This window comes from Zingiber officinale, chromosome 1B (assembly GCF_018446385.1).
Source record: "Zingiber officinale cultivar Zhangliang chromosome 1B, Zo_v1.1, whole genome shotgun sequence".
In the NCBI taxonomy this organism is placed as follows: Eukaryota; Viridiplantae; Streptophyta; class Magnoliopsida; order Zingiberales; family Zingiberaceae; genus Zingiber; species Zingiber officinale.
In genome coordinates this window covers 135,848,235-135,861,832 of record NC_055986.1, presented here as the reverse complement: position 1 = coordinate 135,861,832, position 13,598 = coordinate 135,848,235, and the positions used below count along the sequence as shown (strand labels likewise).

Sequence of the window (13,598 nt, the reverse complement as noted above, 5' to 3'; positions counted from 1 at the left end):
TACAACTTCATATATATTTTTAAATTTATATATATATATGTGAAATTTAATGAGCCCCAATATAATAGGGATCTTAGACATAGACCTTAATAGCCTATATCTTGAGCCGGCCCGATGGTTAAGAGTTGATGAAGTCTAAGATGCGCAAGTAAGGTGTGCCTGAGAGCAACACAAATAATGACAGAGCAAAAGAAGATGAGTTCCAAGTCGATGGCATCCCTAAAGTAATCATCAGTGATATCACAAGCCAAATCCATCTCTTTAGTTTCACCATGTAGTTACTGACAATTTTTAAATGATAATATAACTGGTATCTTGAGAATGAGTAAATCTTTCTATTTTAACAAAGGATCAAAAAGAAATTCATTAGTTGATATCAAAATGTCAAGAGTCTCTTTAATCTTCTAGCTAGTGAAGTAAACTATGTGAAGTACAAACATCCCTATACACATCTGTTTTATGTATCCAAGTAGCGTGCAGATAGCAAACTATTCATTTTTTATGACCATTTGAATTTCGAACAATGAATTCATTATGTTTCTAGAAACAATGAATCATATGAATTTGAGCCATTAAGTCAAATAGTTTAAGAACCATCACGCAGAACAGAAAAGTCTTATCATCTAAGATTAACTAACATTGATCATAAGCGCAAGAAGTTAACCAGTACTTTTTTCCATTTAAACCATGAACATAATGAACTAAGACAACAATAGGATTTCAACGAAATAATCATGCAAAAACATTGCCTTAACAGAAGTTGCTTGATAAGAATCCTACAATTGCCAATAAATATTAGTTTTATCTTTGCAAAACGATCAACTTTAGTCAACTATTCTCTCGTAGAAGTACAAGTATCCCATGTCTTTTGGTGGATCCACAGAGGCTCCAACTTTGCTGTCGTTGAATATTACCCATTTACCATCTTTATGTACATGAGCCACATAATGGCCACAGTGGGTGGAAGGGCCCATGTGACTAATAAATGCCATGAGCTTGTATCCTGTAGAATGAAATTGTTAAAATGGTATAAAGCTAGTAATCAACACAAAACCAAATAAATAAATAAATAAAAGGTTAAAATGAGGTAAGAAAAGAAACCACAATATAAATCAAAATTGGTCCATGACAGGCCTGGGTCAATCCCAGCCCCAGCCAAGCACAGGCTCGACCTTGCCAGACAAACATATCAATAAAAAAGAATAAATAACTAGTTAAAATTAAAGATCATTATAAGTAGTTTCTTCAAAAAAAAATACTCAAAAAAAACAATTCATCATTTCCACTATTACAGGAAAAAGAAAGGAAATGCAGTTAAAGAACACTAACTTCCACTTCCATCTGGTACTCCAGGATCACTATCCTGCATGCCGTTTGAGGTTGCATCCGTATCCATTGAGCTTGAGGCCTCAGGGTGACTAAATATCCAATCTGTAGCTTTCTCTATGTTCCCTCCCTATGGGAATGGACAAAGTTGGAGCTTGTAAAACAACTATATAAGCAAGCATAACAGTAAATTTGGAAATTGTAAATCAAATTACAGTCAATTAAGAACAGTATCAGAAAAGAGTATCAACTCTAAAAAGATTTCAAGTTTAAAATCTTACAGATGCCTTTAATGCCTTTCTAGCAACCTCTTCATGGAAGCCAAATGAAATTAAAGTTTCAACACTTGTCTCATCAACAGATTGAAGTTCCATTGCATGAGAGTTATGTGAAATAGGCTCATCTATATCTGCATTGAAATGTTGAAAGTCATACCAATTGAATTATCTTTCCAAATATCTTCTAGATCCTCTATAGATCAAAAGACCAACTTCATTACATATGCTTAGAGAAGATGATTGCTTAAAAAAAAGTTCAAAGAGTAGACATAAACCTGGATCATCCATGTGAGAAAGTAACCACGTCATTGCTTCCTCAACTCCAGCATTAGCAGTGTTTATGGCAGCCTTTTGACAATGGAGGTAATTGAAGCCCATAGCAGCAAGTTTGGAAACTATGTCCTCGCTAGCAACTAGTTGGGTGGATTCAACTTCCCCAGTGGGACCTGCAAAACAGAATGCATCAAACAAGAAAGTACAGAAAAAAATTATCAGAAACACTGCACATTTAGCAGCCACTTTGTTTACTGAATTTGTAGCGAACAGACTATGATTATAAACCTGTTTCTGGCAGTAATTCTTCTCCCGGCTGCAAACCTTTGCTGCGCATATGTGTGATATCGATTACATCAGGTACATCAATATAAACATCTGCAAGACAAATTGAAAATGTACCAAAAATTCAAGAGAAGAGAATAAAATTACTAAGACTCACTTAAAAAGACGAAAATGGAAAGAAAATAAAAGATATAATAAAAGCAAGATACCTAGCTTCTTTGGCACCCATCCTTCTTCCATCACAAACTTCCTCATGTGCAAAACCAGGTAATCAGGAAAAGTAGCCAAACCAGCAGTCCTTGAAAAACATTTAGTTAGTTGCTTTAACAATACAAGGTAAATCATATTTAAGAAATTATCTTAGAGATTATGATTCAATAAAAGGCCATTTACAAGTCTGGAATCAGGAAAAAAGCAATCTATGTAAATGCCTTATAGGTTAACATTCACAACATACTTGATTGCAGTTGTCTTGGTGTTTAATGCTGAACTATAAAAGTCATGAATCTCTTCAGTAGATGAAAAACTAGCAAGGCATGCTTCCAACGGGACTCTTGGCCTTACAATTTCACCACTATCTCTGTCCAAACATGCAATGGAAATATATAAAAATACAAAAACACCAAGAACGGAAAACCTATATATAATCCTTCTATAGCTTACAGGTCCTTCCCTTCTGCCTTTTTTTCTGCTTTGGTCTTATTGAAGGCTTCAAGCTGTTCTGAACCGTCAAGGGCAAAATGAGTAATGACTTTTAAATATTATCATCAAGAAAACAGAAAGCATAACTAATTTACCTTTGTTAGTAGCCTCATGTAGCGGTATATTTAAAGAAAGAATATAATCTGATCTTTTGTTATAAGCAACTTTTCCAGAGGGGCACTGAAGTCTCTCTTCAATTACAAACTTGAAACTCCTTGAAGGATCCAATGCAGGATTTCCAGTATTGGCGCGTTCAACTTGGTCAAGAAAATGCAGAAAAAACTCGAGTGCATCCTATATAGTAACAAAAACAACACAAGTTGCAAACTTAAAAAATTAAGGGAACAAGTATTAGTGGGCAAAGTTAACACATAAACAAGCAAAAAGTGTCAGGTTCAATTACATCTACAGCATAGGAAACATCTACTTTGTTGGGATTTTCATATTAGAATCTTTAACCTATATCCAGACCATTTTACTGGGCTTTAAAATCTAGAACCTCTACATTGGTATTGAACCAATGACCTATTGCAAAATCAACAGTCCTGAGAAAAAGGATTCACCATCTTCCATCAGTTAAAGCTAATCTTGCAAAGTGGAACAGATTAGTATAGACATTTCCTAGACGAAGGCGGCAAAGACTTCATATAAACAGTCCTTCCAACTATTTATGCACATCTCAGTTCATTATGGCCCATGGATAAAACTCATCTTGCCAATATCAAGTATAGCATATTTGAAATTGCCATATAAGTACTAAGAACATCACAACTAAAAAAAAAGAATTCAAAACAGTAATGATAAAAAAACAATTTAAAGTAGCATGACAAGGTGTCAAAAAGAATGGACTATGATTATCAGAACAGTCCATCAACCCTTGCATGACTTGAGAGCCTAGACATAAGGCAAAACAGATGCACAGTAGTGTTGGTACATGTCAAAACACTTCCATATAGTTCATTAATTGGTAAATACTGACAAAAATGTAAAATGTACCTGTTGTCTCATACTTGAAAACTCAGGATGACTAGCAGCAATAACCATTTTGAACATACGAGGAGGGACGCCTTCTTGCTTCTGAAACAAAAAAGCATACCATAAAGTTTTCATTAGCAGTAAAAATCATAGATATGGATAGAGGTTCACTCTCTGTATAATCTTAGAAGACATTAAACTCGCCCCCAGGGCGTAGCGCAGACGATGGGTGCATGACATCTCTGGCGTAATGACCAGGAGTCGATTCTCAAAAACTGACGACCTGAGATTTACCCCACTATGCGCCTATGGCCGCACTTGCATTTACCTCCTTCCATATCCGTAGGGCCGGCACTAGGGGGCCGCTAAGGTAGCGGATCTATCCTTTTTTATAAGACATTAAACTCAAGAGATTATCTCCACTAAAACCTTGAAACCATCACAGATATTACAGAAGCATTTGAAGAAAAATATCCTCATCATCATATAGAGTCCCTAAATTAAATTTAACAGTCAACGTTGATTCACCATTTATTTTGAATGAACCCATCAAACGTTAAATATACATCATCAATTCACATATCAGAAAAAGTTATAAAGGCATAGCAGAACTCCCAGCACTAAAATATGGGTTTTACAATTCCCTACTTCATTAGTTTGGTTGAAAAACAGTGGATTAGAGTAAACATACCTGTTGAACTGGCAAAGAATATTTGCCAGAAAGCAACCCATGTGCTAGTTTAGCCCTACATGCAGTTTACAAACAAGTATTAGAAAAGTATGCAGGTAAGTTAGACAGCTGAAGGACATCGAAATAATAATATTTCAATATTGCAACAGAAACAAAAAACTAGGCTAACAAAAAGCATAAATCCCATCAATCTATAAAGGAAATGAATATCAGTGAGCATAAAAGCTCTTAAGGCACCTAACTAATAGAAGCTCTGTAACCATTTTCCACGTATAATTACTCTACTAGGCTAACTACATGCACGAAGCAACTTGCTCAAGCTTTAGTCATGAAGCCTTATGTATAGATTTCTCAATTACAAGTCCACGAGCAAAGGGGGAATCAACCTGAAGTAAGATTAGTTGGAGAAAACAAATATATAAAATTTTGAATTCTAGATTTCCCTCCAAACCACTAGCCATGCGACCAAATTAAGATCCCTAGCCCCCAAATTAGTTCAATCTTGAATCAACTAAATTGATGAATAAAAAGTGATATACAGGGCTAGACAATCATAACAAACACATAAAATCAATACTGCAACTTTACATGTCATCAGGCCACTCTGTTCTGTGAATAGAAGTGCATAGCTCTTACACTGATTAACCGCTCAATACCCATGGTAGATCTATCATCATCAATAGCTAATAAATGTAGTACAAGGCACCATGGTATAAGACAAAGTGTTGTTTAAGTAACAAATATAGTTTAAAAAACAAGGAATAAAAATATATCTTTAAAAATTTGTCCTTTTAATTGCACACTTATGATAGAAGCATTATAAGTTTCCAACTTAGTAAAAAAATGGATTTAAAAACCTTAAACCATATTTGCTATAGTGGATAGGGTCATATTACCTACCAAGTTATACAAACATTAGGTATCATTCATGACTAGCAATCAAGATAAAGCTAACAAACACATGATCAAGACACAAGAGGTTAGTTAAAAGAGTCTAAGAGAATGTCTCTTTGAGAAGGAGAAGCGAGCCAAAGTAACAGGAGAGATGGGAGAAACTAGTCAGATTCCCTTGTCTACTTGGGTAGAAGGAAAGGTATGGGGGAGGAAAAGGAAGGAGCTCTTTTCCCCATTTTGGTTCATTAAAAAGTAAATAGAAGAGGGGACAAAGAGAGAAAGGAATGAAAAAGATTGGTTTTACCCTGCATGTCTTAGGGTTGACAAAATCAACAGGCTAGCTGTGTTACTTGCTCTCATTTTTCTTTCTCTCCTCCTTTTCAAGTAAACAACCAAAGGAAATCTATGTCCTTTCCTTTTCTTCCCCTTCTTGCTTCCTTACTACTATTGCTTTACACCCTAAGAGTTATTGTTATATGAGGAATAGGTTTAGCACCACATTGATATTTAGTTATGGAGTATTAGGTTTTGAGTCCTATATATGCACAATGTAACAATCCCCTTTATGACACACAATAATAGCAATCCCTTCTCAACTGCTATGATAAGGCAAGCATGGAAATTTGGCATGTCAACGGTCATAAGTCATAACATGTAAGACTACAGTAGCATGCATCTGAAAGATGGCATGCAATTGGTCCCAGAAAATACCACTCAATCCTTCATCCACATTAAATGACTATTTCTAGAGTTGGCAGTGTGATTCTTACAGCTGCATATTCAAGTCCAGTGTTGGATCAGAGGGAGCCATAGCAAAAGCCTTCTTCAGACTTTGGTTTTTGTGATATCTGGGAAATTGGCAGATATATTACAAAAAATTGTCAGATAAGAAATGCTGTTAGCCTGCACTGATAGCCCCTAATGTGAAATTATACAGACCTAGCATTGAAAGCATGAGTTGTAAACACCACTTGAATTGTTGATGCCATATAACAACTGACAAAGAAACAAGACAGAAGAGCAGTCAATATGCAGCAAAATGATGTACTAAGTGGAAGTAATTGCAGTAACAACAGCTTATAACTACCTATTCCCAAGGTTAAGAAGACCAGTATAGCCTGGTCCAAATAAGAGCTCCACCTCCTGCCCACTTTCCTGGATACGATTCCAGTCAAAATTTGTGTTTTGGTCAAGTTCCCTTTCAGCAGTAGTCATTTCAGTCTGGAAAAACAAAATAAATTTACACTTCTGTAACTTCTTTTGCAACAATTGCACTAATGAGTAACAAGGGAGATAAAAAGTCTTGATAAATGTGAATAACCATATGAAAAGCCAATAGAAATTTTGCCGCCTTTGCCAATATTTGAAGCAGAGTATCAAGTCTATCAAAATAACTACAAAAGCAAACTTGTCATACTCAAATGAACTAATGTCAAACACTGTCAACACTTTACCTTCTTCCACCATCCATAGCAACTTGTATATAAACTTATAGAAGTCCCCTCGGATGAGTCTAGTGGCTAGCGCATGAGGTGTTGCCACAATGAGGTCTGGGGTTCGAACCTCGGCAAAGTCGAGGTAATACCTCCCTTATGTGCTAGTCACTATTCCAAAGGCTAGTAGTCACCCGTGATTTACCTCCTCCGTGTTGGCCTTGGGACGGGTTGATGGGGGCACTGGGGCGAGCATATTCGCCTTTTGCCACAATTGTATATAAACTTATAGGTCAACATGCAGAGAACTCAAGTAACATCTGTGAATATTTGGCCATTTTTTTCATGTGAACAAACTGGGGATTGGACTTCAAAATAACAGCTTTATATTATTGTGTGTGTGAAAGGTCAAAAATGAATTAATAGCACATACATGAGCACTATATCTCACAATATTTACATTGTTGTGAACAAATACTCAAAATTCAAAGTGAAATATATGTATTCAATCACAAAACAAAAGATTTCTGAGTAAGGGCATACAATTAGAGAAACTCTCAAGGCATGATAGAGTTAAGTAAACTCAAACACATAATTCTAAGTAAAAGTATGGTATCAAAGTGAGCAGCAGAAATCTTGCTGATGTGTCTCAAACCAAAATCAATTATCTATCAGCAAAAAGGGTTTTGGCATGTAGTATCAAAGCAGCAAAAGCCTAACATTAATGCAGAAGAACAATGATCTGACCATATACTAATCAAGAGAATGGTTGTTAGAGAAAATAACAGATGGTCGACGAGGAAGAAAATTTGTCATTTCCAAAACAAAGGGAGAAAAGAAAAAGATACAGAAACATATTTTTTAACATCCAGAGATGTGAAGCTATCTTTTATCTTTGATATATCACTGACCTTTTGCAATGATGAGAAATCGATACCAAAAAAAGCCAGGTGTTGAGCTAATAAAGGATCCTCAATGGTATCATCCTCGGGGTATGAGAAAACGTCTGAACTGCCATGATGGTTACTAGTTAAGCAACATATCAACGAAGAGTTAAACACAATGAATACATCTCAATTCACACAAATTGTTATAAAAAGAAGGGAACATAATTATACTTCTCAATTCTCATATTGATCATCGATTGATAATATTGAGTATACATCATAAAAGAAGAAACTTGATCACATCCACATACTAATTTGGATCTATCATCCATTTCTTGTTCTATAAAAACTCATCTTGTAATCTACCTAGGCTGCATGATATTCTCAAGACAAATAATATTAAAAGGACAATTTCTTACCACTACCAATTGCATGCAATTTTTATCTGCCATCACAATTTGCATGTAATTTCAGCATAAAATAAATAGATCATTGATGAAGTCCCCAGAAAGCAGAACATGGACAACACGTAATATGCAAAGTGCTTGTTCTTCTAGTAAAATCAAAGGCAAAGAACAATAAATCATGACAAAGATACACAACAAAGACAAAAAAAAAAATAGAGGGGAAAAAGGCAAAGCTAGATCTGTACTCCAATCTCCCAAATACCTTAAAAGGCGAATTTTTGGCATGCAGTTTAAATGTGCAAACTGGAAGGGTATGATTAGTTCCAATTTCTAACTTCTATTTTTATTTGCTTGACCTACTTACTCTATACAAATCAGCAGAAAATTACTATGATTTACATGTCTCTGAAACATAACCAATCATTAGAAAGTAATCTTAATTGGATGGGTAATTAGTAAGAGATTAGCCTGTCACAAATGTCATGATTGACGATATTTTATATTAGGAGGATGATTAGCTTCAATGTGTCAAGCATCTTTTTTAGATTATCATAACAGTCATTTTCTGTGAGGCCCTATATTTGAGAAATACATAGGGATGACAGATGGCTGGTAACAATATTTCAGAAGTGGAAAATAGAAAGTTACACAGTTAGTGCAATCTGGTGATAGTGGGGGAGTTTTGAAGGTGGAGGGCTTCTTGATTGCTAGAAATATTCAAATTAATTAAATAATATTCTATCACGTCAACAAACATTTTCTTTGATCTCCCTCCAACCTCTTCAGCTTCCAATCTAATAGATCCAATCCTTATATCTATAGAATCTACTAATCATATCTATTAGTCATCTTTGGACGTGCTCATGCCAAAAATAGGTGACAAAATACATTAAAAAAATCAATGACGGCAAAGGAACCGTAACAACATTATAAATGAACACAAAAACTCAAATTATTTTCTGGATCAAGAATAAAATCAATCAAATATTATCAATATTACAAAATGTCATGGTCTGCAACAAGTAAGATAATACAAAAAAAAAAAGAAATATGGACAAAAACCCATGAGAGAAAAATGAACCTTGCAAACAAAGCAGATATATAAAAAGACACAAATCGATTCAGAGGGACCAAGTCTAAATAGATTCAGGGGGAGAAGAACCATTACCTGCACTTTCTAAGTCTGCAGTTATGGTACCAAGTTTCACAGCTAGAGGAAAATTTGTTTCCTTGTAGTGTTCGATGGCATGATTATTGCCACCACTTCCATCCCAATTTCTCCGACCACAAAGTATCATTCCATCAGTTAAATTCAGCCACAGATTATCAGATTTATTGCATTTGCAACATTTCCATCCAGATGGAGGCACAACAACACCATTATTAATCTGTTGCAGACCTAATGCATAAGTACTAACTTTCTTCTTCTCCGCAGTCCAAGCTGCTAACTGTTCTTTGCGTTCAGCACCTTCAGCCAACAAAACTGCATCAACTGCTAGCCTAATCTACAAAGTAATTAACATGCAAAAAAAACTGTAAGATGGTCTTTGCTGCAGACAATAAAAATTTTGGATATCAAATCTAAAAGAAGAATGCATACTTTCTCTGGCAACTCAACAGAAGGAAATGGTAGAGACACATATTCAGGCAATATTACAATATTGTGAGTTTCTTCATATTCAATTTCCTGATAATCAAATCCTCCCTCCACACCTGCAAACCACATTATACAAAGCATATTTCCCAAGTTCCCTTAAAAACATTGAAATGCTACGTTTGTTTTGTAAGAAATAAAATAATTATAATGGCAGTTCACTGAACCTTCATACACGGCAATAAACCCTTGATTTAATCAAATCAAGTTGAAAAATGAATTATTCGTTTATTCAACATCTGAGATCGACAGTGCAACTACAATAACAAACAGTCATATGACTTAAAAAGGGAAAGGAAAAAAAAAAGAGCATGACCATCAATCTTTAGAAAATATGCTACAGTGTGAGTGTGCTATATCCTAGTGTTCTCAGATCACACCATGAACCTCTTGAAGATCCCTATTGGAGACATGCCATACAAGAACAAGTATTTGCTCTTCTATCACAAGGAATGTGGGAACTTGATTCTCGCCCAACTGGTGTACAATTTGTATCTTTGGATGGGCATTCACATTAAATATTTTATCAGTGGAAAATGTGCTGTTAAATAGTAAAACTAGTTACCACAGGCTACACAATAGACTTATGGTGTGAATTACCTCAAGAAATTCTCCCTATTGCTTGACTTGATCTAGTCTCTATACCTTTTTCTTTAATTATAAACTAGAATTACAATATGTTTCATATAGATGTCAAAATTATATCTATACGGCAACCATTATGAAGAATTTTATATCAAGCGAGCTCCAAGATATGCTGCTCAAAATAGGCGAGTAGAATGTACAAGTTTAAAAAGGTAATTTATGGCCTTAAACAAAGTCCTCAAATATGGTTTCAAAGTTCTATTAAGAAACACAAAGTTGGTTCTTAATATTAAGTTTCTATCTTAATATTGTCATTCTAGAAGTTTATTAAAAAAAACAACCCAGCGCACGAAGCTCCCACCAATCAAGGTCTCGGGGAAGGGTCAATTGTGCAAGAGGTTGTTTCTGAGACTCAAACCCGTGACCTCTAGGTCACACGGTAGAAACTTTACCGTTGCGCCAAGACTCCCCTTCTTAAAATTCTTCTAATGATATACAGAACATCATACATATTAAAAAGTATCTCATAGTTGAAATTGTCAATAAATACTTGGGGAGGCTACGTTATACTCTTCTAGTGGAAGTCACCTAAAACTCACAAGGACATTTTTATCTCAAATAAAATATGTATTTAAATAAACATACACTTAATGGGAGAGAGTGGACTTAATGGTCAGTTTATTTCTCCGGCAAAAAAAAAATCAATGGTGGCGTTAATTTTCAAGCAAATATCTAGAACGTTCAGATATAAGAATTGAAAGAAAGAAAAAACTACAAGCACATTATGAAGGCATCAGCATTTTAACAGATTATAGGAGTATTCATTTTAACGACACCCATAAGTTTACTGAAATGTACTAAAACACTGCAAATGAAAATATTTGGCATGCTTCTCATCTTTAGGAAAACCCAGAAATATAAGCAAAGCAATGATGCAAAAGAAGAAACAGAAACATATTTTGGCATTGTTAAAGTACAACAACTGTAAAAAAAATCCAGTTGAAAAAGAAAAAAAAATCATGCTTCATATCCCGATGTTTGATTTGATTGGGCCAACCGGCTAAGATTAAAAAAATTTAAAGACCCATGTTGACATGGTTTGCCAAGCGTCAAGCAGCAGATTGAATTGGTGTAGGCAGATTTTAAACAGCAAGGGATCGCAAAGTAGCTCCAAACTTACACACACACACAGAGCCAAATAAAGCATACCGATCGCAAGCAGAGTTGGTTTCTTTAGAGGCCGGTCCTCAGGCACAGGCTTCGGTCGCTGCTGTATGTGAAGGTAAACTGGGTTCCCTGTCTTTTCGTAGTTCCAGCCAACGTACTCCTTCCCAAACGCAAGAAACGAACTCATATCAACGTAGAGACCCCCTTCCGATCTCTGGCCGTCACCAAAAACACAATTAGGGAACCGAAGCGAGAATGAAAGCTAAGCAGAAGAAGGAAGGGAAAAAAAAACTAAGCGAAGGGGGAGCGGGTTACCGGTGTGTCGAAGGAGACGCAGCACTCGTTCTTGTAGATGCGGTTGGTGGGCTCCGGGATGCGAACTCTGGAGAGGTGGGAGCGGAGAAGCTCCATTGGAGTCGGAATCGAGGATTAGGGTTTCAAGGAGCGGAGGAAGACAAGGAGGAGATCCCGAGAGAGTCGAAGAGTGCCTGTTTGGGTTCTTTCCTTGCGGCGAGGGCTTCTGCGGTGGGCAAATGAGGGGCTTTTGAGTTACGTATTTATTGCTTGCAATTCAAAGTCCAAACTCGCGTTATATCTTATCCAATATTTCCCAAAGTATATGGGTTATTTAGAACAATATACCGTTTAAAAATGTCATTTTCAACTTACAATTTTATCGTAAGCGAATTAATCTGGGGACAAATCTCCGGGTAAAAATAAAAGAAAAAACAAATTAAGAGATGAAAGTAACATTCGATTAATTCGATACATAAATTAATTAAATTAATCAAAAATTAATTTAATATTGATTAATCGAATTAAATTAAAACTTTATTAAAACTGAATTAATCGAATTAATTATTTCAGTTAACACAAAATTAACTAAATTTATTTAAAATAATAATAAAAAGAATTTATACAAAAAATTAATATCAAATTAATAGAATTAATCGAATTAACGGAATGTTCATCTAAAGATGGAACATTTATAATTATTTGAGATTTAATTATAATTAATTATGATCCTTCTTTTTCATAATTTAGTGGACGATAAATTTAAAAAGAAATTATAATCAATTACAATATATTGTGACCCTAATTCAATCATAATCAAAAATATTTCATCTCTTAATTATTTTTTTTATGGACCAAAAATCTGGACCCATTAAACTTACTGTGAGCACATGATTGTAAGTATTTACTATTTGATTTTAATATATTGTAAGATATTTTACTTAGATAAAATGATAAATTTAGAATCTTACTTTCAGATTTATCCTAACAATTTTTAAAATTTGTTCATAAAATTGAATGAGTCATCTTCGAAATTAATCCATAGATAAGAAGTGCTAACTAAAAAAATATTTACTAAATAATTTATTCATGTTTATCTAACATATAACTATTCATTTATTAATATTTATGAATAGCGATGGTAAGTAATATTCATATATATAAATAAATTTATGAATTATATTAATTGATAAATTTATGAATTATATTAATTGATAAATTTATGAATTATATTAATTGATAAAATTTATAGAATAAGTCTTTATCATATTAAATAAAATCTATCCTCCTAAATTTTGTTCCTCTTATTTATTATTATTATATATTAAAATAAATTTTATTATATTTTATTATTACTAGTAAATATCTTTTTAAATCTTTCATTTTTAGATTCATTCAATTAATCTGTATACTTTGAAATATTTATTAATCATTTAAGTAGCGGATTCATATTATTTTACTTAACTTATCAAACATAAATAAAACATATAAATAAACAAATAAATTCTTAATGAATAAAAAATAATAATATCAAATCTATTAAGTAGCAAAGAAATTTTTTCTTCTCGAACATTAAAAAAAAAATTGTAGCCTGTGTTAGACCGGTAGAAGATTAGATTTGGTAGATGTAATCCACAATATAATTAAAATTATATTATAAAGTTGATTATTTTATTTAGTAGAGTTTTAGAAAGGATAGATCCGTTATCTTAGCGGTGTCATTCCGACTTATTACAATTTTAAAATT

The 13,598-nt window shown here is 34.0% G+C and overlaps 1 protein-coding gene across 2 annotated transcripts; it reads right to left on the bottom strand.

Annotated features, from left to right (window-relative positions):
* Positions 1-603: 603 nt before the first annotated feature.
* On the bottom strand, positions 604-12,100 carry LOC121980838 (ubiquitin carboxyl-terminal hydrolase 14-like). Of its 2 annotated transcripts, none has more exons than XM_042533081.1 (19): positions 11,873-12,100; positions 11,600-11,771; positions 9,752-9,864; positions 9,320-9,656; positions 7,769-7,863; positions 6,512-6,645; positions 6,364-6,420; positions 6,195-6,272; positions 4,531-4,585; positions 3,861-3,941; positions 2,960-3,158; positions 2,826-2,883; positions 2,620-2,742; positions 2,372-2,460; positions 2,166-2,255; positions 1,880-2,050; positions 1,608-1,735; positions 1,330-1,456; positions 604-1,003 (listed from the first exon to the last, which is right to left on the bottom strand). In XM_042533081.1, the coding sequence occupies exons 1-19, from the start codon at positions 11,966-11,968 to the stop codon at positions 825-827; spliced, it is 2,382 nt and encodes a 793-aa protein (XP_042389015.1). In that variant the 5' UTR covers positions 11,969-12,100; the 3' UTR covers positions 604-824. The 2 variants fall into 2 exon arrangements, with proteins under 2 accessions (XP_042389015.1, XP_042389022.1); XM_042533088.1 differs by having other exon boundaries at positions 3,861-3,938.
* Between the last annotated feature and the right edge of the window lie 1,498 nt (positions 12,101-13,598).